Here is a 25,269-nt window from a genome sequence, read left to right on the forward strand (position 1 = left end):
CACTCCATGACAGACCTGCTCTTCAGCAGACATTTCATCACTGAATACCTCCTGCTAAGCTGATTCCTGTATAGATAGTAGCGGTGTGGGTTAGGGTTAAATGTGGCTTTGTGGCCATAACTGGAAGTTATGGATATCAGGAGTAATCTGTAAAAATGCGATTGGAGCAGCATCATTAGTTAGATGGATGAGTGTATTTGTGTGCTAGAATAACTACTGAGTGCTATCCAATTAAGCCTGGACATCTCCTATATGCCAAGGGCTTGATTTGTGCAATTGGTTGATAGTGACCGAAGCTCCGAGTTCAAAATAACTGTTTGCCATTCTATATTTATATCTCTGGCCGTCCAGCCTCGCCATCCTAATAAATATCTAATGAAGCTTTGCTTACATCCAGCCCTGCTAGATCTTGACCTAAACCCTGTTTCTTTTTGGCTCCCATGCTGCTGCCTGCAGTCCTGGTTGAGGAGCCACCAGCTCTGTGCAGAGCCATGAGCTGCTGCTTCCACCTCCACGGCAGCAGCATCTCTGGTGAATTAGCCTTAGTACACAGCAATTACATTACAGAAGCGGGGAGAAACAGAGCAGTGATAATTTGTAAGTCTTAATTCTGCCAACGAAATCCAATTCATTTTTTTTGTTGGGTCTTTTTTCCTTCCCTTTCTGCTCCCCACACCTTGGCAAGGCTCTTTCCTGTTTTTCTTCCAGTATGTGGCAAATGCACAATAAGAACAGGAGGTCATTTACTCCAAATCCTCGGCTTACAATTTTTCTGACATTGCCAGTTGCTTTTCCTAAAGGCTGTGAATAATGCACAAATTCATTGTTGGCTAACAGTAATAATTAGACTTTTCTAAACCTTCAAGAGCTTTGAAGTTCTCAGTGTATCCTTCCCTGCTTCCCCGTGGCTCCATATTTGTGCTTCATCAGCTGAGTTGCACCCAACTGGCCCTACAGTTGCTGCCCTGCAGCTTAAGGTACAAAGGTGGAAAGGAACAGTTGGGATGGAAGATCCCATGCAAGAAAACCCACCATCTCTGGACTGTAGGGAATGTTTTCAAGAGGCTTTACCAGGCTCATCTCCCTGGGCAACATTTTGCACCCATTTCAAGATGCATTGCTGTGGAAACTACTGCCAGATGGTGATGTCAGGCTGATGTCAGGCAGACCATAGCAAGAGCAGCCTCTCCCCTCCCTGCAGACTCCTGCTGCAGTGTAATTGTCCTGTGGCTGTTGTTGCTGTTCCCATGCAGACAGTGATTTCTTCCAGCCCTGAAACTCCATGGGGAGTTTCCCTTGTGTGCTGCTCTCCCAGCAGAGCTTTCAGGACCAACCCAGGTGCAGAGGAAGAAAGAAGAAGGGTCTGTTTCTGATCCATATGGTGAGATTAGCTTGGGAAAAGTATGATGAGCTGCTCGTGAAAGTAAGAGTGAGTGAACTTTCAGCTGGATGGAGAGGGAAGAGTTATAGGGAGGAGGGGAAAAAGTCTTAGCTATGTTAAGGCAAAGCTGATATGTCTTTACCAAGATGGCATCTTCTATTTTGGTCTGAAAATGTTGTTTTGGATCCTCTGATGAATTCACTGAATTCAGACTGAGAGAAGCGGTTCACTTGATTCATTATTATTATTTTTTGCACTGGGTCATTGAAGTCTGCATGGGAATTTCTCTAGGGCCTGAACTGAGGAGCTTGGTAACCCACAGCTCTGGGCTGGGAGCGAAGAAGCCAGCAAGTTCTGCTGGAGATGGCTGAATCAGCTGCAAACCCAGCTGCGGGCTGCAGAAGGAGCCTCATCTGTGACCCCACATCTCCTGGGGCATGTTAGATGCCTTGTGGTTCTCGACCACATGAAGGCTGTGACATGCAGTCCCTAGGGTGAGGCATACATGCCAGTTCCAATGATCCAGTGGTGAGTCAGAAGGTGGGCTGTGCTGCCTGGAGCCATCTCTGCACCGTCTGAAAGAAGCTCTTGCGCCAAGGATTTCTGCTTCCTAGTGCAGGAATGCTATTGAACTCCTGATGAATAAAAATGCTTTATCTGCATGAGGGACAGTAAAGCAGCATCTCCCTTGCATATTCATTCTTCCAGTCCACTCTTATAGTTGCGAACCTCTTCTCTGCCTCCTCTCATGGGATGTGCCTTTACTGGAGAGATACCTAAGATGTGAGGAAAGTCTGGAGATTCAGATGTCCCAGCAGCAGTTCTGCCATCCAAACTCTGTCCTTTATGGCTTGTAATGAGGAGCCTCGGAGTGAAGGCAAGCCCTGACCCACAGCCAGCCCTTGTACCTGCTCTCACCTCCTTTGCCAAGAGGTGAAGTCTGGAGCAGCTGCTGATGATTTTCATTTTCAGTCTTAGGTTCTGAGCTATTAATAAGCCTGGAAAATAACCACATGTTCTCTGAGTTATGTAACAGATGTTAAATTCCCCAAGATGAAGAGGTGTCAGCCTGATGGAAGGAGTGATATGAGGACCTTCTTTTTCCTTTGAGCTGAGCCTGCTTTCTTGTTTGCAGATTTGGCTATCTACTGCTAGAGTTAAAAGAAATAAAAGTGAGGATCACCCCCCAGTTGTGACTCAACCCTGCAGCCCCTTCACCATGCATATGTAGTTATGCCTTCCTTGCCTTTCTCCACACCATCAGATTTTGAAGATGGTGCCATCCAAAATGAAGTCCCATTGAAAGAATGTGATGTGATGAAGAGCTGTTGAGTGAGTCACCACAATTGTGTTGGCAAGGTAGGCTGTGGAACAGGCCAGATCCTTACGCTTGGCACGAGAGAGCGAAAAGCAAAAGAGGAGAGTGAAGCTGGAGCCAGCAGCACCGCAGTGCTTGGCCAGCCAGCAGGGCTGGGCTGCAGGCACTTTCCTGCTTAACCACTTCATTGACACAACTCTGCCCAAGTGGAGGCATTTCCATGCTGTGCCTTCATCTGGGCACTGGGAGATGGGCTTAAGGCGAATGTAGAGGATGTGTTCTGTGCAAGGGATTTAAAAGGTTTTTGCCTCTTTTGTTCTTCCTCTTTTTTTCTTCCTCTATGTGATGGTTTAAGAAATCTTAACATTTTATGGGAACTTTAGCCTGGGAGGGGCCCTGAGCATCTCTAGTCACCTGCCCAAGAAGGCAAGAAGGGGTGAAATCATTGGGTTTTTTCTCTCTTTTTTTGTGTGTTATCCTTTACGCACACAACTGGCTGGTGGCTCCATCCCTGGGATTCCTGCTTTGTGCCTCCTGGTGCCTTCCATTAAGACAGAGCGAAGCTGTCACCAGCTCTGTGTAACAGCGCTGAGCAGTCCCTCAGGAGAGCAATTTATAAATGTGGATTGGAGACATTGGCCCCAAGGGGACCGCATTTATGTAGGTGTAGATACACGGCGAGGCCACTAAATCAGCTACAGCACTAACAGTGGTGGCTGCGCTCCTGCCTATGACCTAAGGGCTCCTCTCTGTGAGAGGTGATGCTGCTCAGACATTTATTTCTGAGATCTGCCATAGTGTTCCCTGTTATCCACCATGACAACTACAAGTGCACTTTAAGGACGGGAGAAGGAAGATGCAGAGAGCAGGAGATGCAGTTCTGAATGGTTTCTCTATTTCCCCGGTGGTCCCTGCAGCTCGTCCTTCGGAGCAGCTGATAGCTTTGCTCTCTATTATTCACTGCTCGTTACTGATTAATGGCCTTTAGTGTCATTGCTTATTTCATTTTCCGACCAATCTGCAAGATCAGCCATTATCTAGGGAAAAAAAACTCTTTCTTTCTGGTGTTAAGTGGTTGGCCAATGGGGCGAGGGCAGGATTTGTGTTTAAGAATGAGAGCAAGATGCTTTGAAAACTGTAAACCTGCACAGAGAAGAGTCCAGCTATCACAGGGTGGGTGCTGTGAAGCACGGAGATAAGTGAGGTTGTCCAAAGAATATAAGGACTGAAACCAGAGGCCAGGCAGAACCTCTGAGTTGGCAGCAACAGTGCTGTAGTGGTACAATAATGACACATGGTGGAGGTCTGATCTCGGGTCATGCCTCAAGTGTGTGAGACAAAATGGTAAGTCAGTTCTTTCTTCAGAGCACTTAAAAACCATGTTAGGAGGCAAGCAGGGCCAGCAGCAGATGGACAGGGGCTGGCATGGAGAGGGGGGGCTCAGTGCAGTGATGAGTGCACGGCTGTCAGGGATGTGACCTGGGGAAGGATAACGAGGGGCACATGGAGCAGTTTGGGACACCCCCCTGAGCGCCAGGGCTGGAACAGGGGAAGGAATAAAGCACTTTGTTCAGAGGTGTCCCCAGCCTGATGCAGGTTTTTGGAGCCATGGGGTGATGCCTGATGGGGAGCTGGTGCCCAGCCAAGCTGTGGGTGTAGGGGTGGGGGTATTCTGGTGGTGCACCCTTGGGTGCAGAAGGGAAGGAGCCAAATTTTGCTTGCAGCAGTAGGGAATATGCTTTGCAGAAGCTTTTCACGTGGCCATGCTGCAGAACACAGTGTGTGCAAGGGGCAGGAGAAGCTGAGTGGTGTTGTGCAGGTTTTGGTGCAGCTGGAGCCAAGCCTGGGTTTTGCATCCGCTCCGTCCTAACTGCACGTTGCAAAACATCTGAGCAAATCACTGCTGCCCCCTGGAAGGAGCAGGGCTGTGTCCCAGAGCCTGCTATTCCCATGGCGTTGAACGTTCTCTGCAATACCAGCTTTTATTTAGAACTGAACATCTGTTCCAGATGTGGTTATTCCCTGCCTGTGTTGCTGCTCTCCTGCCATTGTTGTCCCACTCCACAGCGAAAGGCTGGCATGAATTATTGAAAGATCAAGCTTAAATAAATGATAAACTGGTACAGTGCGTGCAGTAAGTTTCTGTCAACTCCTTACAGAGTCGCGCTGCCGGCTGCGCTGCGCCCATGATGAGCTCGTGTGCTCCGCAGGACCTGCGGCCACGTCTGCCTGATGGGGCTGATCGAAGAGCATGGAGAGGGGCAGCCCCAGCATGACAGCAACCAGGGGGATGAGGAGGAGCCACAGCAGAGGAGCCGGCAACCGGAGCTTCCCACCTGGCAAGTGGTTTTCTTGTCTTGGATTGTTGGGGTGGTGGCTGGGAGGATGGGGCAGGAGGGATGCAGGGTTGAGCGTTGGGTGCGTGTGATCCAGCAGCATAATGAGCTGAAATCTTGGAGTAAAACCTCATCTCGCATCTTGTGGTGGAAGCAACTGTGTCCAAACCCATGCACGTGACTCTGGGTTAAGCCCATGGAAGGTCTGACCCGGCCAAAGCTCCGCGTTGGTCGCCTCTCAGCTGGGAAGTCCAATGGGGTTTTTGGACACGCGGTCATTTTGGAAATTGGATTTATTTTTTTTGGGTATTATTGTTATTTCCTTCTTCACCACGTTGAAAAATGGCTTGACTCACGGCTGCGGGAGGCTGTGGGGATTCGCAGCAGACCATCTGTTTCGGCTGTTAGCAGTCATTAATTCTTTTTCTTATTTTTCGCTGCTTTTGAGATACTTTGGGAAAAAATGTTCTTGATGGCATTGGAGGACTTCAAAGTCACTCATAATTTATTTTTTTTCCCCCTCGGAGAAACAAAATGCACTGGATGCAGCAGTTAGGAGAGAATTGCGTTTCGTATTGGATTTTTCTAAATGGGAATTTCTGTCTCTGGTGGACAAGCAGGAGGACACGACGTCCTGTTATCTCCTTTCCACCACCCATTCACCTCCTACCTGCCATCCTCCCATACTGCAGTACAGCCACTAATGAGGGCTGGTTTTGGGGCTTTGGGGGTTGATTTGTATTTCTTCTCTTTTTTCCTTTTCTGGTTTAATGCCAAAAGCTTTTAATTGACAAAATAAGTATTTTTTTTCCAAGCCATTGCGCTTCCAGCATTGAGCATTTGCCGTTTCAATCAGCCTTATCGTCTCCAGTTATTCTACCCAGAAACTGGAAGATGACTTAACTCCCTGACAGGTGTTCACAGCTGATGGCTCAGATCTGTGGACGGAGTGCTGGGGCATATGGCATGATAAATAATAGAACAAATGAACCCTATTGACACTGCCCACCCTGCAGCTCAAATGCTTTTTTCCTTCTGCCTTGCTCCTGCTGTGAGCGAGCCCAGTCCACAAGCAGGCTCCTCTTAGAGATGCTTTTCCCAACCAATGGACTTTGGGTCATCAGAGTTGGAGCAAAGTGTCACTGTGCAGTTCTGCAAGGACCCGTGATATGGCAAAGGCTGATCTTGCATGTGTGGTGTGTTGTAGGGAAATGTGAGATGGGGAGGTGGTGGCAGCTCCTCCAGAGGATGCTGAGCCCTAATATGAGGCTGGAGCTGAAAGCTCAGTGTGAGTACGTGGCTGTGCTGGTTTGGGTTGCGTGTCCCCAGAATGATGAGCTGGGTGGTGACATAGGTCTATAGCTGGGACACAGACCTGCTGTGCTGCCTTATGCTGCTTGGAGACTGTGGAACAGAACCTGAGTGTGACACGGGGCGAGGTGACAGCCGGAGTGCCTGGATCACTTCCAGCCATCCATTAGGGCTGTGGCTTTCAGCAGTATTACAAGTGTGCCCTGGAAAATGCTCCAAAGAGCCACTGCGGTCCCTGAGATGGGGGTGGCACCTGTGGGTACTACAGGGATGGGGGCTCATCCGCCCCACTGCCTGCCCCAGGGTGGTGAGACCCATATATATCCATAGCACAAAGCAAAGAGCCTGTGGGTTGTTTCCCCAGTGCTGAGTGATGTGGGGCATTGCTGGGTTGGGATGTTCTCTCCTTCGCCCTACAGAGGGCACGGCAGGAGATGCTCAGGTTTGATGAAGAGGGAGGATGAGTGTTCCCAGAGCCCACATTGACTATTTGAGCCCCACACGTGTCTGCTTCCACTCATGACCACCTCCTCCTCTTTGCACCAGCCTGGACCTTGGTGTGCCCCCAAATCACTGCCCATTCCTGAGTGAGAAAAAAAGGAAAGAAAAGGAAAAAAACAACAACCGTTCTTCCATTTGCCTGTTAGCACCCCAGATAGAAAAATCTCAATGGAGCTTTTCCCCCCCAAACCACCCCTCGCTGATGGGAAGTCTAAAAATAAGCGCCTTCTCCACAAACAGCTTAAAGATGTTGAAAACGAAAAGCAACAAAGGATGTAGAACGCATGAGTCACTAAATTACAGGGCTATCTTTCGAAGAGCAAAACAAAACACAAAGCTTCCCCCCCCCTCACCAAAACTCATCGGGGCTGAGGCTGTGCACTCGTGGTGCTGGCACAGCCATCCTATTGTTGTGGGATGGCAAAGGGCTTGAAGCCCTCGTTGCACATTTCCTTCATGTCCTGTGCCAGAGAGCTCTCTGTGTAAATAAGCAATGTGTGAGCAGGCAGCTCTATGGCACGGATGGGAGGTGCTTTGCTCCCACCCATGGGCATGGCTGTGGGTTTGGGATCTGGAGCACCTTGCCTTGCTCAGCTGCTGGTGTTTGGACTCTTGGGCAGATTTTGATAGGTGTCAATGTATTTGCCTATAGCTTCAGTTTGTTGAGATAATGGGATGAAAAGGAGATCTTGGCTTCTTGTTTTTTTGGTATGTTGCCTTTTTTCCTCCCCAAAGGTCTCATTTTGTGACGTTGCTTTGGTGTTGCAAAACTGATGCTTTCTTAGCATTCGCAGATAAGCTCAAATCAAAAATCTTGGCGTTTTGAGACAGCAGGAGAGGGATGGATGAGTGCCAAACCTATGCCTACATCTGATGTTTGCAGCCAGCCTCAATCTCCCTAATAGGCTGAAATGGAGCCTTGGATGCAAGCAGATGGTGGGGCTGGAGATGTGGCTCTGCCAGAGTACAGGGTTGCTGTCAGTGTATGCAGTGTCTTCACTGTGCTCGAGATGGCTCTGGGCTGCCCTTCCATCATCAGCACCCGCTCTTATAGCCATCACAGGGGGACTGCAGTCCCCCTTTCCCAAGCCCATGGCAGTATTTGGCTGGCATATCCCAACTGCGAATGTCCCATTGCTCAGTGTGTGCCAATTCAAACTGAATTCATTGCGTGTTTCAGCAGGTGCACCAAGGCTGCACACAGCGGTTGTAAATCCTCACCCGGCAATGACTTAATGGAGATGCCTAGTTCTGAAATGCACTAATTAAACTTCAGAATAAACCACCCTGGGCACAAGCACCGCGAATGAAAAGTAAAAATACAAGTTTCTCCTGGGATAATTAACCATCATTAAAACATGAAAATCCAGGCTGGGGAGCAATTGTGCACCTCCCACAAAGCATTTAATCAGAAATAATGGGCTGAAATTAAGCAATACAAAAAATTAGGCTGAAAGGTGAGAAATGGATCCCACTTGTGAGAGCCGACAGAGCGCGCCGTGCTCTCAAACCCTCTTCAGGGAGCAGCCAGATGTGAACACTGCATGTTCTGCACTCACCCACCGCTTCCCGTGATCTTAAATAGGGAACCCAAACTGAAACCAAAGCCCTATGGCGGCCATGGCTTTGTTGAGTATCTCCTTGTGAGCTGGGAGGTGCCCACAGCTTGGAAGCAAACTGCACCCAACTGTACCCGCTTGTCAGTACAGTGATGGCTCAGGGCTAGTGGGGATGAGAAGCACTGGTCCCCATGCTGGTCCCTGGCACCCACCTGCCCTCCCTGTCTGGTTCTTTAGCGCATTGCTTTGTCCTTAGTATAGTACATAATATCTTGTATATTATTATATAATATTTCATGTAGAGGGTGGTGACGCACTGGAACAGGTTGCCCAAGGAGGCTGTGGATGCCCCATCCCTGCAAGCATTCAAGGCCAGGCTGGATGTGGCTCTGGGCAGCCTGGGCTGCTGGTTGGTGACCCTGCACACAGCAGGGGTTGGAACTGAATGGTGACTCTGGGCCTTTTCAACCCAGGCCATTCTGTGATTCTATGATTTACGCAATACAATATTATCTGTCGTGTTTCCAACAGTGCAGCACAGCCATTCCTTTCCAGATAGAGCACCACCCCATGGCTCCAGAGGATGTGTTCCTACAATGGGGTCTGGCATGGTCTGCTCTGTGTTTTCCCAAAGGAAAAAGAGAGCAGAGCTGGAGGCTGGTCCTATTTGCACAGAGCCACGTCTGGAGATATTCTGGGTATGTTTGGGGTTTAATGAGAGCGTGGTCCTTTAACAATTTTTAATAATAAATACAGAACCCTGATGGATTTTCCAGCTACTGTACTCAGCTGTGAAGTTTGGAACCTTTTTGGCTAATGTCTTCCAGAGCTGCAGGGAAGGAAATTAGCTGAAGGCAGGGAATAATGAGGGGCTTTGCCCCCCGCTTCACGCACGTAAGCAGCCTGTCTGGAGCTCAGCACATTTGTGGATCAGCAGAAAATGAGAAGGGAAAAAGGCTGCAAAGAGGGTGATGATCCAGGTTACACCCCAATGGCACATTCTACAACTGGAGAGTGGGATGCAGGAGTCCTGTGCTGGTGCACAGCAACTGCCAGAGCACGAGGGGTTGAGCACTGATGGAGGTGGGGTATGCCCACACTTCCTAGGCTGGTGGTTACGTTCCTTCTGATGGCAACAACCTAAATGGGAAACGTCATGAGTGAAAGGAAGGAGGTGGTGATGTGAGATGCCTTTGAGCTGTAGAGCTGGTGCTTGTCCTGCTGGCCCAGGGCTGATGTGGCTGCAGGAGCGTTTCTGCTTCCAGCAAAGGCAGTTCTGAGTGTTTGGTTTCCAGTGGAGACCCTTCTGCTGGCAGCTAACCCCCCCATCTCCATGTATTTGGCTCAAGCTGCCTCAAGCTGAATTGTACCCCATTGGTGTCTGCCTTTCTCTGGCACTGCATTCCACTGGACTTGTTGATATCAGGCAGAGATCCAAAGGGTGCACACATGGGCTCCTGGTGCATCCAGAGATGGGAGCAGAGAGCCAGGTGAGCGTCTGCAGGTGAGGGCAGGATGGGAAGGCTCTTGTGGCTGCTTTGCAGTGTCTCCGGGAGCTCAGCTAAGCCAAAGGTGATGCTCAGCCAACAGAAGAGGAGCAGCCCTTTGAGGTGCATCTGTTGTGCTGTTGCAGAAGAGTCAGGACCTGGGGCTGTCTGGGTTTGTGTGCAGCTCTGCTCCTCAGCAGCAGGATAGGGGTTGGGTGGATGCACGGGCTGGGATACGGGGCAGGGTGGCACACAGCATCACAGGAGGCACGTGTGGATGTGGCTCTATCACTGTTTCAAGGAATGGTTGGGCTGGCAGAAACCTTAAAGCCCATCCATTTCTAACCACTGCTATGGACAGGGATCCCTCCCATCATGTACCCAGAGCCCACCCAGCCCAGCCTTGAGCACCACCAAGGACGGTGGCACCCACTGTAGCACAGGGCAAGACCCTCACCACCCTCCCCATATTTTCACAATAAAACCAGGCAGCAGCCCACCCCTCCCCTCCCAAAAAAAACAACAAGAAAAGAGCCCCACAGAGCTCAGGGAGGGGAGCCAACTTTCCGAGCCGACCACCACCGACCCTCCGATGGGCAAAACACCCGCGGAAGGAGGAGGCTCAAACCAGAGGGGCCGGAGCGAGCGGAGCCCAGCCCCTCTCTTTCCCCCGGGGGTGGGCGGCTGGGCTGAGCGGCATCGGCGGCGGCGGCGAGGAAGGGGTTATTGGGGGCCCTGCCGCAAGGTGGGCTGCGGCGGAGGGTGGGCCCCGGGCGGGCGCTGGTCGCGGTGCCGCCGCCCTGCCCGGGGGCTGCCGGGGAGCGCGGCGCGGCGCGGCGGGGCTGTGCGCTGCTCTGCGCTCGGGGCTGCGGGGCCATGGGGCGCTGAGCCGCAGCGCTGCCCGCCGCGCCGCCCCGCTCTCCTCCGCTCCTCGCATCGCTCACCATCGTTACATACATCGATTTTTTTTTTTTCCCCCATTTTTTTCCTTTTTTTTTTTTTCTTCCTTTTTTTTTCCTTGTCTCTCTTTTTTTTTTCCTCCCTCCTTTTTCCTTCCTCCCCCCTTTCCCCCCTTTTCCCCCCATTTCCCCTCTCTTCCCACCCTTTCTCCCTATCTTCCCCTTCTCCTTTCCCCCCATCTCTCCCTCTTTCCCCTCCTCCCCCTCATCCGATTTTCCCCTTTTTACTCCTTTTCTCCCTCCCCCTCCTTTTTCCCTTTCCCCTATTTCCCCCTTTCCCCTATTTTTCCCCTTTCCCATTTTCCTCCTCCCTCCTTCCACTCCCTTTCCCTTTCCCCCTCCTTTATCCCCATTCCATCCTTTCCCCCATTTTTCCCCCCCCATTTTCTCTCTTGTTACATTATTTCCCCGCCGCCCCAACCACCCTCACCTCCCAGCTCTCTGCCTCCTCCCGCACCCCCCCCCTCCCTACCTCCCCTTTTTCATAACTCGGCCAGGAGCGATCTGGAGGGGGGGGGCCGAGGAGACAAGCAAACCTGTAGCGGCGGAGCCAGCTGGTGGAGAGGTGAGTCCGGGCCAGGGGGGGGCTCCAGCGATGGGGATGTGGAGGGTTCCGTGCACCCCCTGGGGGGCACCGTGTGCTCAGTGTGACACCGACCTGTTGGATCCCCACCCGAAGGCAGCGAGATGCTGCGGGTGCCTCCTCTCCCTGCTTAGCGCTGCGATTCGGGTGTTGCGGTGGCTTTGGTTTGGTTTTCTCCCCCCTGGCTGTGGGCACGCGAGTTGCCATGGAGCGGTGTGGATGTGGTGTGCTGCCTCCCAGCCCCTCGCAATGATTTGGAGGCCCTCTCCCCAGCGGGAGCTCGGTGATGCAGTCGGGTACCGCTGCGGTGCCCTGCTCCGTGCAGTTAGGTAAGAGCGGAGATCCCGGAGCACACACAGGGAGCATCCGCCGATGGAGTAGTTGGATCTTAACGAGTGTCAAAATCAATGAACACATGTGATATGCAGGGGGGGACTCAGCCCTAAGCACCGCCTGACACCGCCGTCGGAGGACTCCCGAAAAGAGTCTGGTCTCCTAGAATTGGATTTGATGCATTCAGCCTCGTCGTATGGCAGAGATAACTCCCACTGCCAGATTTAATACGTGGTTTGCAGTGTAACCGCCTGCTGTACCCACCTGAAGGGGTGCGCTGAGGAAGGCTGAGTGCTTTGTGGTGTCCTGAGTGTGAGCTGTGTGCTCACCCACCCGCAGCTCACACCTCATCCACCCACCGAGTTGCACTGTTTGCACATAGCAGCTCCCCCCAGGCACACAGAGCTGCACAGCGCTTCGGTGCCTCTGAAGGTGGTTGGGATGGAGATGGGCTCTATGAGGAGTGCAGGTGGATGGGGAGCTGAGTGCAGACGGGCTGTGCTGTTTGGAGGAGAGGTGCAGGGCTGCTCGCTGGGTACCACTCCATCCTCCTCGCTGGGTGGGAAATGGAATTTCCCCATTGTTCAGCTGTGCAGTAGCTGCACGAGGCTGTGATTGGCAAAGCGTTGGATCGCCCAGGTTGCTCGCATCACGTAGGCAGCTGCCACTGAAATGACACACTTGATTGAAGGCCAAAAGCACCATATACGTAACTGCCTGTGATTAAGCTCCATATGATGCCTCAGAGCGAGTAAAAAACCCCTCCTTCGCCTCGTCTTATTTGCAACAAGAGCACTGTTGCAGGGATATCGTTTGGGTCACGCTGTGGGGTTTGGGGGCAGTTTGGGGTTGGGTTTTTGGGTTGGTTTTTTTTCTGCTTATGGCTGTGGAATTCAGTGACCTGAAGCGATCCGGCAGCTGCGCGGTGCCCGATGAGAGCCCTCTGCCATAGGTGTGCCAGTGGCTGGGGATATCACCGTGACCAGGTAAGGGCTCCCATTGCCGTCCTATTCTTGCCTAAGGGATATCCCAGCTGGCTGATGAGGGCATGGAGGGGGTCTTCGTACCTTCCCCCACTGGCATGAATGTGTGGTGTTGTGGCTGTTTCTGCCAAGGAGCTTTATTCGGGTCGTCCTGCGTGGAGCCAGGAGTTGGAGTGGTTGAGCCTTACAGGTCCCTTCCGATTCAGGATATTCCATGATTTTTTCACTTTTTGGAGTCATTGCAGCTCTTTGCCCATTTTGCTCAGAGCACACACTATACCTGTAGATAAATAGGTGGCACTTGTGGCTGAGCCCTGGGATGTGCCTGGGAGGGCTCTGTCCCTCAGGAGATGTGCTCTCTGGGCACCTCCTGCCTGCTGGGGCAGCACCAAAGCAGGGCTCAGTCCTACAAACTGCTGAGTTGCATCAGTGAGCAGAAACACTTTTGGAGCATCTCCTTGTTACCGAGTCCAGCAGAAAGAAAATAACAGGGAAGACAAGCAAAGCAACCACCCAAACCCAGCAAAACAGACAGAAATCACCTGTGCCCACAGCAATTTAGAGAAGGACTTTTACCCATCTTGGCTGCACCTTCTCTCACTGTCCTCACGCTCTGACTTAATGATCAGGCAGTTTCTACCTGGCCATGATGTGCCGGAGAGTGATGCTGATGCAGCTTATTCCCACCACATCGTGCTGTGTAGGTATCTGTCCACATAGATGAGTGTGCAAACAACATTTTTTGTGGCTGCTTGTCCCATCTTTCCTTCCCAGCCCTGCCAGGTCCTGTGCGTCTCATGCAGTCTCCAGGAAGCAATGTTCTGTAAGTTACCTTGCAATGCAAGCCTTTGTGTTGTATTTTACTCCAAACGACCTAATTCCTAATCCAAATGGTTGTCTGACCGATAGTGAGATGATCGGGCTGAACATGTTTGATCGTCCAGGGTTATTGTAAGCTGAGCTGAATACCCGGTGAGAAACAACGTGTATTAGCAATACCAGTAAACATCAGTTGAGTCGATCGGCGCACGTATAACTTTATTGATTGGGCATGAAATATGGCAGGCAATCTAATAGGGGATGTAAAGCGAAGCAGGCAGAGCCTTTTCAGAGTGTGTTGGGGATGCGGAATGGCGTTTGTTTTAACCAGGTGGGTTGTTAAGGTAAACCAAGGTGATCTGTATGGCTCCTGTAAGCAGCGCCACGTCAGTTTGACTCAGCTTTGTGTGGTCTCCAGCTGTAGATCCACCAGTGCTTTGCAGGAGTGGGAAGATATTTGGTTGTATTTTTAGTGTAAAAGGTGTAAGCAAGTAACAGAAGTGAACACACAGGGCATTACGCAATAGTGCTCGGGCTGTCATGGAAGGAGGGCGATAGAAACAAACTGCTTCACAGTAATTAAAGGTAACCTGCTTTGATAAAAGCACAAAAAGCTGAAAATGAGGTCCAGGGGTAGGGCGTGGGAAATGCACAGCAAGCCGGTGGGTGGCTCTGGAAGTGCCCTTTTGTTCCTTGTGCTTAATACCTGCCTGTGGGGGCTCAGGGGTGTAACTGGACATACATTTCTGCAGCGTGCTGAAAGCAAACTGTAACGTCTGCTCTGTGTGCTGTCAGTGTCTGCTCCCAGCTGAGCAGCGCAGACCCCCCTTTGCTGTACAGCACCACTGGGGGCTTCACCCTGCACAGGGGTTTGGGTGCTGTGCTGTGACCCATAGCTGTGATGGGGATGTGTGTGTGCAGTTTTTCCTTGGGGTCTTCATTCATATAAAAACAATAACGTGAGGGAGCCCAGGAGGCAGGGAGCTGCTCAGGTGCATCGTTTGCTGTGTGGGATAGCAGGGGGAATGGCCACCCCTGACATCCCACTCCCATTTGGCTTAATTTCTTCCTAACCCAAATTGTCTTTGCGTGTGTACTCATCTGCAGCCCAGAGCCTGATTCTGCCAAGGGGTCAGTAGGGCAGAGCCCTGTGGCAGTTAATGAGGCTCTGAGATTGATCTGGTTTAATGAGGTTTTCTTCATTCCCCTCTGTTTGCAGGGCTGTAGCTGTTTGCGTAGGTACCGGGATCATAGCAGGGGGTTACCCAATCCTGCAAAGCCGTGGGCAAACAGCTAAGCAAATAACCCATTGCTTGGGCAAGCACTGCTGATGCTTGCAGCCTGTCCCGGTGAATAGAATGGAATGGAATGGAATGGAATAGAATAGAATAGAATAGAATAGAATAGAATAGAATAGAATAGGAGTTGGGAGGGACTCTTGCAGGTCATCTAGTCCAACTCGCCTGCAGTGGACAGGGACACACTGTTTCTGCCTATTGGTGACCTCCTCCAGAGCAGTGGGTCCCCATGGGGAGCTGTCAGGCAGTCTGCAGATGAGGTTCCCAACAGTTGATCATTCCTGCCAGGTATTGGGGCTGGGAGCGGGCAGCTCCAGAGCAAATCCCAGGGAGAACAAGAAGATGACGTCTCCGTCACTGTTTTCAATTATTCAGTCTCAGTGGTTCTCCTTCTGTTTCAAGAAGGAACACGCGAATCTCTCTGGGTCTGCTTGTTTACAGAGCGCTCGTGGGTTTAAAATACAACCAGCCTCGGATTTCTGTTGTACATTCCCTTCAAATAAATACTGACATAAAAAGAGGGATGCTGTAATTCGTGCCACCCCAAGAGCTGAATGCTCCACTCCAGCAGGAAGCCATCAGTTTGGTTTCTTGGAACAGCTTCATTCTGATCTTCCAAAGACCGGTAGCCCCAAAAAGGGGAAGGAAGCACAGACTGCTTGAGGCTGCTGAGCTGCTCTCCGGTGGGGTCTGGTGCCTTTGGTTGGAGGTCTTGGAGGATGAGATGCTCAGGTTTGGTCTCTCTTCCCATGAGCAGCCAAGCAGTGCTGTGGTTGGTTTCAAACGAATAGCCCTGGGTGCTCGGGGTGGAGAAATGCTCAGAGTGAGTCTTGGTTTGAAACTTCTACTGTGATCCACCTCGAGTCTTAATAGAATTCTGGCAGTGTTATGATTACCCTCGCTGCTTTAATTACTTTCTGTCTCATTTATATATGTTGATGGCTCCCATTCTCACAGCTTAAAGGGAACTTTCTGTAGGAACCAGCAGCCAGTGCTGTAAAAAATGAGCCCTCACCAGATGTCCAAAGCCTCCTTTAAAGAAGAGGCCTGGCATAGGCTGCATTTATTAGGAGTAATTAATTGTCCTATTAAAAAACCTAAATGTTTTGGCATTTCATTAATAATACATAAGCAACCAACGGGCTATTTGTAGTGTGTTACTTTGTTAAAGCTGCTGTAAAAATTGTCATTATTGATATATTTCATGTTTATAATTACTCATCTGTGACGCACTCGGTCTGTTATGAATAATCCATTGTATATTGTCTTCTCAATAGGCTGCTTGCTCAGCGTGCTGGGGGTGCCAGCAATTGCTTCTAATAATGTCTTCATGTCTGATTTATGCGTGTGAAATGAGTGCAACTGGACGTGAGTAAGGGAACAGAAGCACCCTCAGAGAGCTGACCTGGGGGCACCGATAGGCAAACAGCCAGTTGGAGGTGGAGGAGAGAGTCATAGAGTCAGCAATGGTTGTTTTGGAAGGGACCTTCAAGATCATCCAGTGCCAACCCCTGCTGTGGCCCATCCGTGGCCTTGGGATCTGATGGGGACATCAGATCTCCCTGTGTGTCTCCAGCTCAGAACTCAGGAGCTCACACTTGGTTAACGTGTGTCTTCCAGCAAGACATCTGCTCCTGTCTGGGAGACAGCAATGTGTCACTTGGCCTGGTGCTTCGTTCCAGCGCTTAATCACCGTCACCATTAAAAACCTTTGCTTAATTTCCAATTTGCATCTTTATAGCCTCAGCTTCCCACCGTGGAAGTCCTTTAGATTTTAAAGCTTTTTAGTAGCCTGCATTTTTTCCTCTCATAAACTCTGATCGTGTCCATAAAGAATCTTTTTGTCTTTTTGGCAGCCTGATACACACTACAGGTCCTGCCTTCCTGTAGGGCAGCTGCCCCTATAGAAGGGAAAGTGTATGGGTGGTTCAGGCCAGGAAGTGCAAGTGATGTTGGGTGTTACGTGCCTGAGGTCATAAAACCAGGATCAACTGTTGGGCATCATTCTGTGCTGCACGTCAAAAGAGGTGGGTGAGAGGTTAGCAAGAAATCTTTTCCAAATTGGTAACTACCAAGGGACATCCAAGATCAATACGAATTGATCCTGATTCCATCTCATTCACTGATGCTTAAGCTAAACCTTCCTGTTTAGTGGTGCTGTGGATTTTCAATTGGGTTTGAAAGCCTTCTTACAAAACATATCACGAGAGCTGGAGAAGCTCTTTTATTTATTTTTTTTCTTGATGGCAAATTGCTTACAAACCTCTTGTAAATCTCAGCAGGGTGGTTGTGCTGAAAGGGAAGGGCTGGCCCTGCTGGGTGCTGCGGGTCTGTAACCTGCTGCTGAGGCTGGCACAGGGAGCCATACATCAACAACGCACACGGTAACATTTCCATACCTGTGTTTATGGGCTGTATGAGGGTTCTGGGGTTAAATGTCAGTGCTTTTATGATACTATTCAAGGAGATTTTGTTGCTTCAAAATCCAGTTGTGCCTTTGGGACTACTTTCAGCGTGCAGTGTGCTTGATGGGAAATGGCTCTGCTGGGGATGAGGAGCGAAGTGCTGCTCTCTTGCCCGCTGCAGGGCTTGTACAGCACTGTGTGATGTGGATGGAGCCCAGGCATCCTTCCTGCTCCTGTCCAGAGGAGTTGGGGAAAGCACTCAGTACCCCATGATTCAGCTTAGGTATCGCTGCCTATGGGCATTGCCATAGCACAGGGCATGTCCCATCAGCACCAGTTCCTTTGTATGGGAGTTTTCCCTGGATCTCACTTGACACTGTGGGAGAAGACTTAAGTTTCCTATGTTTCCTACACGGACCTTTGGGCTCAGCCCCAAATGAATTAGGACCAAGTGGGCTGTGCTGGGACAGACCTCTCCTTCCCAGATGGGCAGTTGTCACTGTGTGTTCCCATTAAGCACAGTGTGCTTTGCAGATAATGGTGCTGTGCTTTATGAGTTCTCCCTTATACCACCTTTTTGTGCCATTTTCTCTCCTCTGTGGCAGCAGGATCCCACCTGCAGGACAGGATGTGTGTGGGTTCCTGGCTATGGGGCTGTGGGTCCAGTGCTGAGCATCTCTCCTTAGAGCTGGAGGCAGGCTGAATTCCAACAGCTCTGCAGTGCTTCTGTTGAATAATACTGGACTTCTTAAATAATAACATACCTCGGTGGTGGAATTAATCCAGGGTTTCTCACTCTGGGATATCATGGCTCCCTCCTGGTGTATTAAAATGCATTACTACACCCCAAGTGGGGGCTGGTTTTAAGCACGTCAGCCCTCAGGAGAGATGTGTTGTCATATTGTTGTTGTTTAATGTATTTTCTTAATGCTTGTAGAAGTGAGAGCGATGTCAGTAGTGCCTCAGAGCAGCACAATGTACAGCACCGTCCCTCCTTTGCGGTCCCAGTGCCCCAACCCCAGTTAAATCTCTCTTTAATTTGGTCGGCGTTTGAAAGCGCAATAGCTTTTACATTGGGCTTGTGGTTATGGAGAGAAAGCACGGATCGATTCCTGTCTGAATGCTGTGTGGAGGGGCTGGGAAGTGATGAGGGTGTGCAAAGTGCCTCCCCAGCTCTACGTATGGGGTGCAGAGCAGCTCCAGGGGCATGTGTCAGAGCGAGCATCCATCAGAACGAAGCACATTAATTGGCAAGTGCTGAGGAATTAGAGAGGCGCCTAATGAAAAAGAAAACCTTGTTTACGGTTTGTAATGCGCTGCTGAAGGAGCTGGCTCCCAAATAAAAATACTTAAAATTACGATTAGGATTTATTTACATAATTACTGCCAGAGAGATTCTAGGGAGACGTGCTGAGCAGCGCAAGAGGAACTTCGTGGCTTTCCTTCCCTCTGTCTCAGGGTTGGTTGGCTCTGGGTGAGTCCATTAAAGCTTTTACTAACTCGGTGAGGCAACACATCATTTGTTACAGAGTAATCCATAGATGTGGGTATATATATTTTTGCTTTATTGACTGTGGTGGGAACACAGGGCTGTGGAAGAGCCAGGTTATCTTTGTAATGGCACTCTTGGCTGGGGAGTGATGCTGTAGGTGGCACTCAGCTCTTTAAGGCTGAGAATCCCGATGTCCTGGCACAGTGGGGTGAGCATGTCCTTGGAGATGGCTTCAAATGGGGCCACATCCCTATGGATGTGTAGGGATGTAAGCTGCCAGAGCTGCCTTATAAACATCAGGTCCTTAGTGGCGCTGGGTGGGTGGCTCTGCTGGCTTTTCTGATTGATATTTGCAATACCAAATGCAATAGATCCATGATGGGCTGTGCTGATTGAAACCAGCCAAGGAGATGACAGATCTGCCTCTTAATATTCCAATTGACTTTGGCAAACTCGTCTCTTTCTTCTGTATCCTAAATCAATGTGTAAGTGCTGCTGACAGTAATCTCCACTTTTGTCTGTGCAGATGGCTGCCCTTCGCTAGGCTGCGGTGTTTATACCTGCTAAGTTTGCAAACACTTTCCTGCTCCAGTCTCCCATTGAGCAGTATTTTTCCTTTGCTGTCATGTTTGTGAAATGAAAACGTTCTTCGCCGGGCTCTGCTCGAGTGGGAATTTTCCTCCTGCAGCCTGGAAGGAGGCACACACTGTGATGTGTGCTGTGGGTGGGGGCTGAGCTGCTCCCAGCTCTGGGTGCTCTGGAGCAGGGTCCATACGTGGCTCTGACAGCCATGCACTGTGCCTTATAATTGCATGTCAGCATCCACCCCTGTGCACTGTATTATTATTATCAAATGCTAAACCTGTGTACTGAGAGCTGCATATATGAGGGAGTCATATTTTACTACAGTGCTGCTGCTCTGTCTCTGCTAATTCTTGTCCTGCATAAAGAAGAAGCTGCTGCTTTTTCCCCCTGTTTGTTCAGCTCCTGCTTCAGACCTGAATTCAACCTGCAGTCCATCAGTCTCTGGTGCACGTTCCCTGGTGTAGGATGCAGAAGACGTTGGTCTGAGAGGCAGCTCCTCCAAGGCAGCCTATGGCACTGCTCTGAGTGAGCCACGAGAAATCATTAAAACCAGCCTTTCTCTCCCCTTTTATCTTGTGCTCAGGGAGAAGATGCCATTCCACCATGTAACAGCTGGCTTGTTGTACAAAGGCAACTACCTGAACCGATCGCTCTCCGCTGGCAGCGACAGCGAGCAGCTCGCCAACATCTCTGTGGAGGAACTGGATGGTGAGTGATGTCCCTGCAGTCCCTGAGGGTTTCAGGATGGGAAGGGCTCCTTCTCACCTTATCATCAGCACCGACGTGCATTGGATGCTGCTTGTCTCTTCTCCCCACAGACAGTCAGGGAGGCCAGGTAGACTCCCCATCTGGTTCCTGGTGGGAAGTTCTCTTTTCCAGACAATTTGTAGCTCACCAGGGTCATTTTGGAGCAGCAGTTAATGTTGACAGCTGGTCTTTGAGGGCGTTGGAACTAATTGAGGCTCTTGGTTTGCTTCCCAGTGGACATTTGGTGCAAGCCATGATGACAGTCAGTAGTTTTGATGGGGAACTTGATGGGTAAATGAACAAGGGAATGGTGCAAGGTGGGAATGGGCCTTCCAGGACAGGTTGGAGGCGTTTTGGCAGAACAGGGCAGCATTTCTACCCTCCCTCCCCCATTTCACCTTCACTTTGGTGAATCAGTCTGTAGTTTTTGAGCTTTTTCAAATCTGAACCTCTGGCTTTGATTTTGCAAACTTGCCAATAACTTATCTGAAGTAGAAACAGGATGTTTTGGGGGTATTTGTCACCGCTTCTCTTCTTCTCAGCGTACACTGGAAGTGGTTGAGGTGAGATGAGCAATGTGACAAGCCTCTGTCCTTGCCGAGCTGGCACTCTGAGGACATGGGGATTGTAGGATCATCCTCTGAGCACTTTTGGGACACTAAGATTGTGCTTCAAGATGGAGCTGTGCAACTGGGTGAACTGTCTCCAGTTCTGTGCATCCTACAGATGGCAGATCATGATGCAAGATGAAACGTAGCTGTTGTCCCTGCTCAGGATGTAGGTTGTGGGAAGGAAGCTCACATGCAGAAGCTCCATCCCATTTCTACCCTTCCCATCTTGGGTGGTGACCCTCAGCATCACGTCCCATAGCAGCCTTGGATGGGAGCAGTGGTACAAAAACACGCTGTCCCTGGGGAGAAACCAGCCCTTGAGACACCGTGGGTCATCTCCATTAATTAACAGCAAATGAAGTGAATGAGGCGTAGAGGAGCTGCCTTTTGTGAAGGCGGCAACCGAGTCGCCGCTAATGTGAGTGCTGCATCCGTTTAATTTGGTCTGTGCCCTGGTATAACCGTGCTGCTGAATTGGAGAGCAGCAGATTTCATTCATCTCTGCTCACAAAGAGTATCCCCCTCGTTCTTGAGAGCGGTTAGAGCTCTTTAACTAATCATCCATTTATTCTCTGACCGTTAAGCACAGGCTTCTTGTTATCATTTAGTCATATACTTTCTTTTCCTGACAGCCTTTTGCTTTACAAACACCTGTCTTCAAGAGCTTTATATCTCTGCCATGAAGATATGCCCCAGTTCTCAGCTCAGCAGAGAAGAGCTCAACCTCAGGCTGTTTTTTTCCCACCTGTGAATGCAGAAGTGGCACTGAATTGATTCACATCCACTAAAGCCAGAGTAGCCTAAGATACTGGAGATGTTTTTCTGTGTGTAGCTACCAGAGCACACTTAGATACTGGAAATCATACAGAATTTGCTGTAAGTAAGGCGTTGTCTTACTGGGATTTGTTACTGGTACCAGCATAATGCCCAGGTGTGCTGGGAATAGGTGAAGGCCCCACTGCTCACTGTCCAAACCCAAATCACAGTGGGCCTTTTTGCCTTCAAGCTTGGATTATAGTGAACAACAAAGTGTTCTTCCTCGAGAAGTTAATGTCATTCTATGGGAGCTTTGTGGATGTATTAAGCCGTGATAGCTCTGTGCCAATAATGTATTTGTGCCTAATCATATAGGCTGGGAAAGAGATGCCTAATTCCCTGTGGTTCTTTTGTCAATGAGCTTCAGATCCCAAGGCAGTCCCAGCCTGCTGGCTAATTCCAGACTCACGTGTTAAAGCTTTTAAGGTTTAATGTGCTTTCTGGGGAAGTCGGTAGGAATTTTCAATACCCACCTGACTTGTTGACGACCAACAAGTGCCAGGTTGTTCCCAGCCCTTATTTCCCCACACCTGGCATTGCACATCTCTATGCTGCTTGTGTTGTAAAGGGTTTCTGCAGGTGTGTTGGCTCTGGGATGCTGCAGGGCAGTGCTGCCTGGCTGGGATGGATGAGGGATAGCGTGGAGATCAGGAAATGGAAAATATTTCTGTCCTAAAGCAATACAGAGAGGGAAGGAATCCTTTTGATTTGGATGAACACACACTGTTCATAGCAGTGTGCCTCAAGTGCTGCTCTCCTCTTCTCCCACCGGTTATTTTCCTCTACAAAAACTTTGCATCAGCCATCTGTCGGCTTTGACTCCTCTCTGTTTTCTTCCATCCTGCTCTAAATACTCCCATGGCAGTAAGGGAAGAGGCTGGAGAGATGACAGGTGTAGTTGAAATGCTAAGTCATGGTCTGAGACTGTGATTGAGCACCTGGTCAGAAGGCAGGGCCAACCCAGGAGAGTTCAGGTGCAAGCAGTGTACCTGAATGAGTGGAAGGGGGGAATCGGGATCCCTCCCCTTCCCAGAACTCATTTAAGGGCTGGCAGTGGAGATGAGGGTATCTGTTGCTGAAGAACCCTGCCTACCTGAGATCTTCAAAGGTAAGTAGCTCTTCTCCTTCATTTCTTTATCTGTGGCTGCTGTGTTTGGGCTTGTTCTCCCTTGCTGTGGCCAAGACTTTGTCACCCTGCTGTTATCATCTCATCATAGCATTACAGCAGGCAGCCCTGATGGCTCGCTTGTTCCTGGTGCTGTGTTTGCTGTGTGGTTCTGTAGCAGCAGGAGGGGTTTGGAAGCTTTTGCTGTCACAAAGGGAATTAACTGGCTGGAAGCTGTATTAGGCAATGCTTAACTTGGTTACTCCGAGCAGATGATGAGGTTGGAAGTGGCAGGCCATCTGTAACCTGGCTCTGAGGGACCTCCAAGAGCAGTGGGCTCTCAGATGGATGTTACTGCCATATGCACAGTGATTTCCAGGCATGAGATTATAAATTAGGGCTGGGGTGAACTGTTTTACATATAGATTTTCTGTCTGTTGTTGGGTGACATAAAATTATGGCACGGTTTGTGTGTGTTCTGTGGTTTCCGTGTTCCTTTTAAGCTGCTGTCCTCACGTTGCAAACTGCTAGGGGTATTTTTAATAAAGAACAGTGGATGGAAATCATCGAGTCAGGCTTGAGTCATCCACCTCCATAGGCACTATCTAAAGAGTATTGTCAGGAGGTAAAAACATTTCCATAGTAGGAATCTGACAAATATCACCTGAAGGAAGGCACATGCATTCTAAGTAGGCTTTGCAGAAACTGTCTGTGAAATGCATTACAGTCGGAGTGCTTTGCAGTGAAAACTCACATGTGGACCACAGCAGCAGCTCTCTGTCCAGAAGGACGTCGTGATAAATCCTTACGTGACCCAGATTTCCCTGCAGTCAGCCATGTCCATGCAGGAGCTGTGTCACTATGCGGCACTGGGGTTGTTTATGGGCACCTGGTGGCTCAGGCTGTGCATCTCCAACACAGGCAGGGCCTGTGACATGTGCATGGGCTTGGGAAATGTTGGGAAGTGGGTTTTTTTTCCTGCTTATAAGCATCAGCCAAGGCAGCTCATGGCTTTGCCAGCCTAAAGTGGAGCCATCAGCAAAGCATCCTGTGCAGTAGGGCTCAAGTGCTGCCTGCAGTGGTCTTTGAGGTGAGAATCTGGCAGTCCCAATGATCTGGTCATCACTGCAGCTTGTACCCCATGTTGTAGGATGTGTCTACCTGGTTCCTGCTACTTGCAGGAGCTCTCTGCTGGGTCCTTGTTTCCTGGGCTCTGGTGTAAAAATCAACAGTGAGAGTACATTGGAAAACAGCTCTTGGAATAATTAAAGGGCATGGATAAATGATGCCCATGTGGACTTTTAATTAACAGTTGGCTCCTGCATGCCAACAGTGCAGACAGTGAGGGGCACTGGGGTTGCACAGTAGTTTGACCCCATCCCTGTTGTGCTCCTTGAGCTTGGGGGCACCCTGCAGGGGGAGCAGGTAGAGTGATCCCATGTTGACCATGCAGCCATACTCTATGAGCCCTATGGAAAATGTGGCCATAACTGAGGCTGTGGTGTCTGATCTGAGATCCCTCGGTCGCAGGTGAGGTGGAGCAGCAGTGTGCTTGAGGAGGGAAATCCAAAGGGACAGGCATTAGTCACTTCCCTGACTCATGGAGCAGCAACAGGGCTGCGTCTGCTCCGCTCGGCAACGTGCCCATGGGGAAAAAAGATGCTCGGGGGAGGTGGGATGAGAGAGAAGCAGCAGGGAGAGCAGTGTAGTGCTGGGGATGCAAGGAGTGCCCTGGGACTGGCATGGCAGGGGTCCTGCTGCTGGCTGGGCTCTGGGTGTGGGTACAGGCTCCAGTGAGCAGCCCGTTAATTAACTGCATGAGACTGTATCAAGCTCGTTTTCTCTTTGGCAGAGTTCTGTTTTAAAAGAGAAGGCTTATCCACATTGTCTGCGTTGTGAGTGATCATGGCTGGAAATGGAGTAATTTATGTTTTATATTGGGCTTTAATAGTGTTTCATGTCTCTGAATTTAAAACTGCAGCATCACTATGCAGATCCTTTTGTGGGCAGAAGCAGCCATAGCCCTGACTTTACCGAGCTCCTTCTGCTGACGTTCCAGTTGTGTACTGTAATGACAGTGTGGGTTTCCCTGGAACTCGGCAGTTTTAGGTATGAAGCAGCTTCCATGGAGAGAAAACCATAATAATGGGTGCAGCATAAATATTTTGCATCATATGAAGTTGTTGCAAGGTGAGATTGGCTCCAGTCAGTGCCCTTCCAAGGAGCAGAGCCTGGCAGGTGGGTGTGAAGTGCCACAAATGATGTTGGGCTGCACATCATTGGGTTCATGGAGGTTCTTTTACTCCACTCCACATCCCTACTGTGCAGGGCATTGGGGCCAGCAGGGGGAGGTTTAACTGGAGCCCCTGAAATGTAATACTGAGCATCATCTCTGAGGGAAGAATCTTTACAGCAAGGGGGTATAAATAAAATGAGATTGGCTGCCAGCAAATTAGAATTACAGGGATGCCATCTGGACAACAATTAAAGAGATTGTTTGAACTCCAGTGATGCTGACATAGTTATAGGAACCGGCTGGCAAGCGGAGCTAGTGGTGGTGGAGATTCAGATATCCTCGGTTTGGAGTGAAGGCTTCTGGTTTATTGTAGCAGAGGAGGAGTCCCTTTAGGATGGATGGGA

General features: G+C 50.0%; 1 protein-coding gene across 4 annotated transcripts in view; it reads left to right on the forward strand.

The window, feature by feature from the left end:
• CALN1 (calneuron 1) overlaps nucleotides 1-25,269 on the forward strand; it is an 89,348-nt gene that overhangs the window by 7,132 nt on the left and 56,947 nt on the right. The window contains exons 2-3 of one of the 4 annotated variants that reach the window (XM_015880964.2): nucleotides 4,859-5,038; nucleotides 19,934-20,058. In XM_015880964.2, coding sequence (XP_015736450.1) covers nucleotides 4,932-5,038; nucleotides 19,934-20,058 — 232 coding nt within the window. In that variant the 5' untranslated portion in view covers nucleotides 4,859-4,931. Of the gene's footprint in view, nucleotides 1-2,595; nucleotides 5,039-11,173; nucleotides 11,418-12,630; nucleotides 12,755-19,933; nucleotides 20,059-25,269 lie in introns of those variants that run through there. The other 3 variants (XM_032448392.1, XM_015880965.2, XM_015880966.2) reach the window with 3 other exon arrangements.

Source organism: Coturnix japonica, chromosome 19, assembly GCF_001577835.2.
Source record: "Coturnix japonica isolate 7356 chromosome 19, Coturnix japonica 2.1, whole genome shotgun sequence".
Lineage (NCBI taxonomy): Eukaryota > Metazoa > Chordata > Aves > Galliformes > Phasianidae > Coturnix > Coturnix japonica.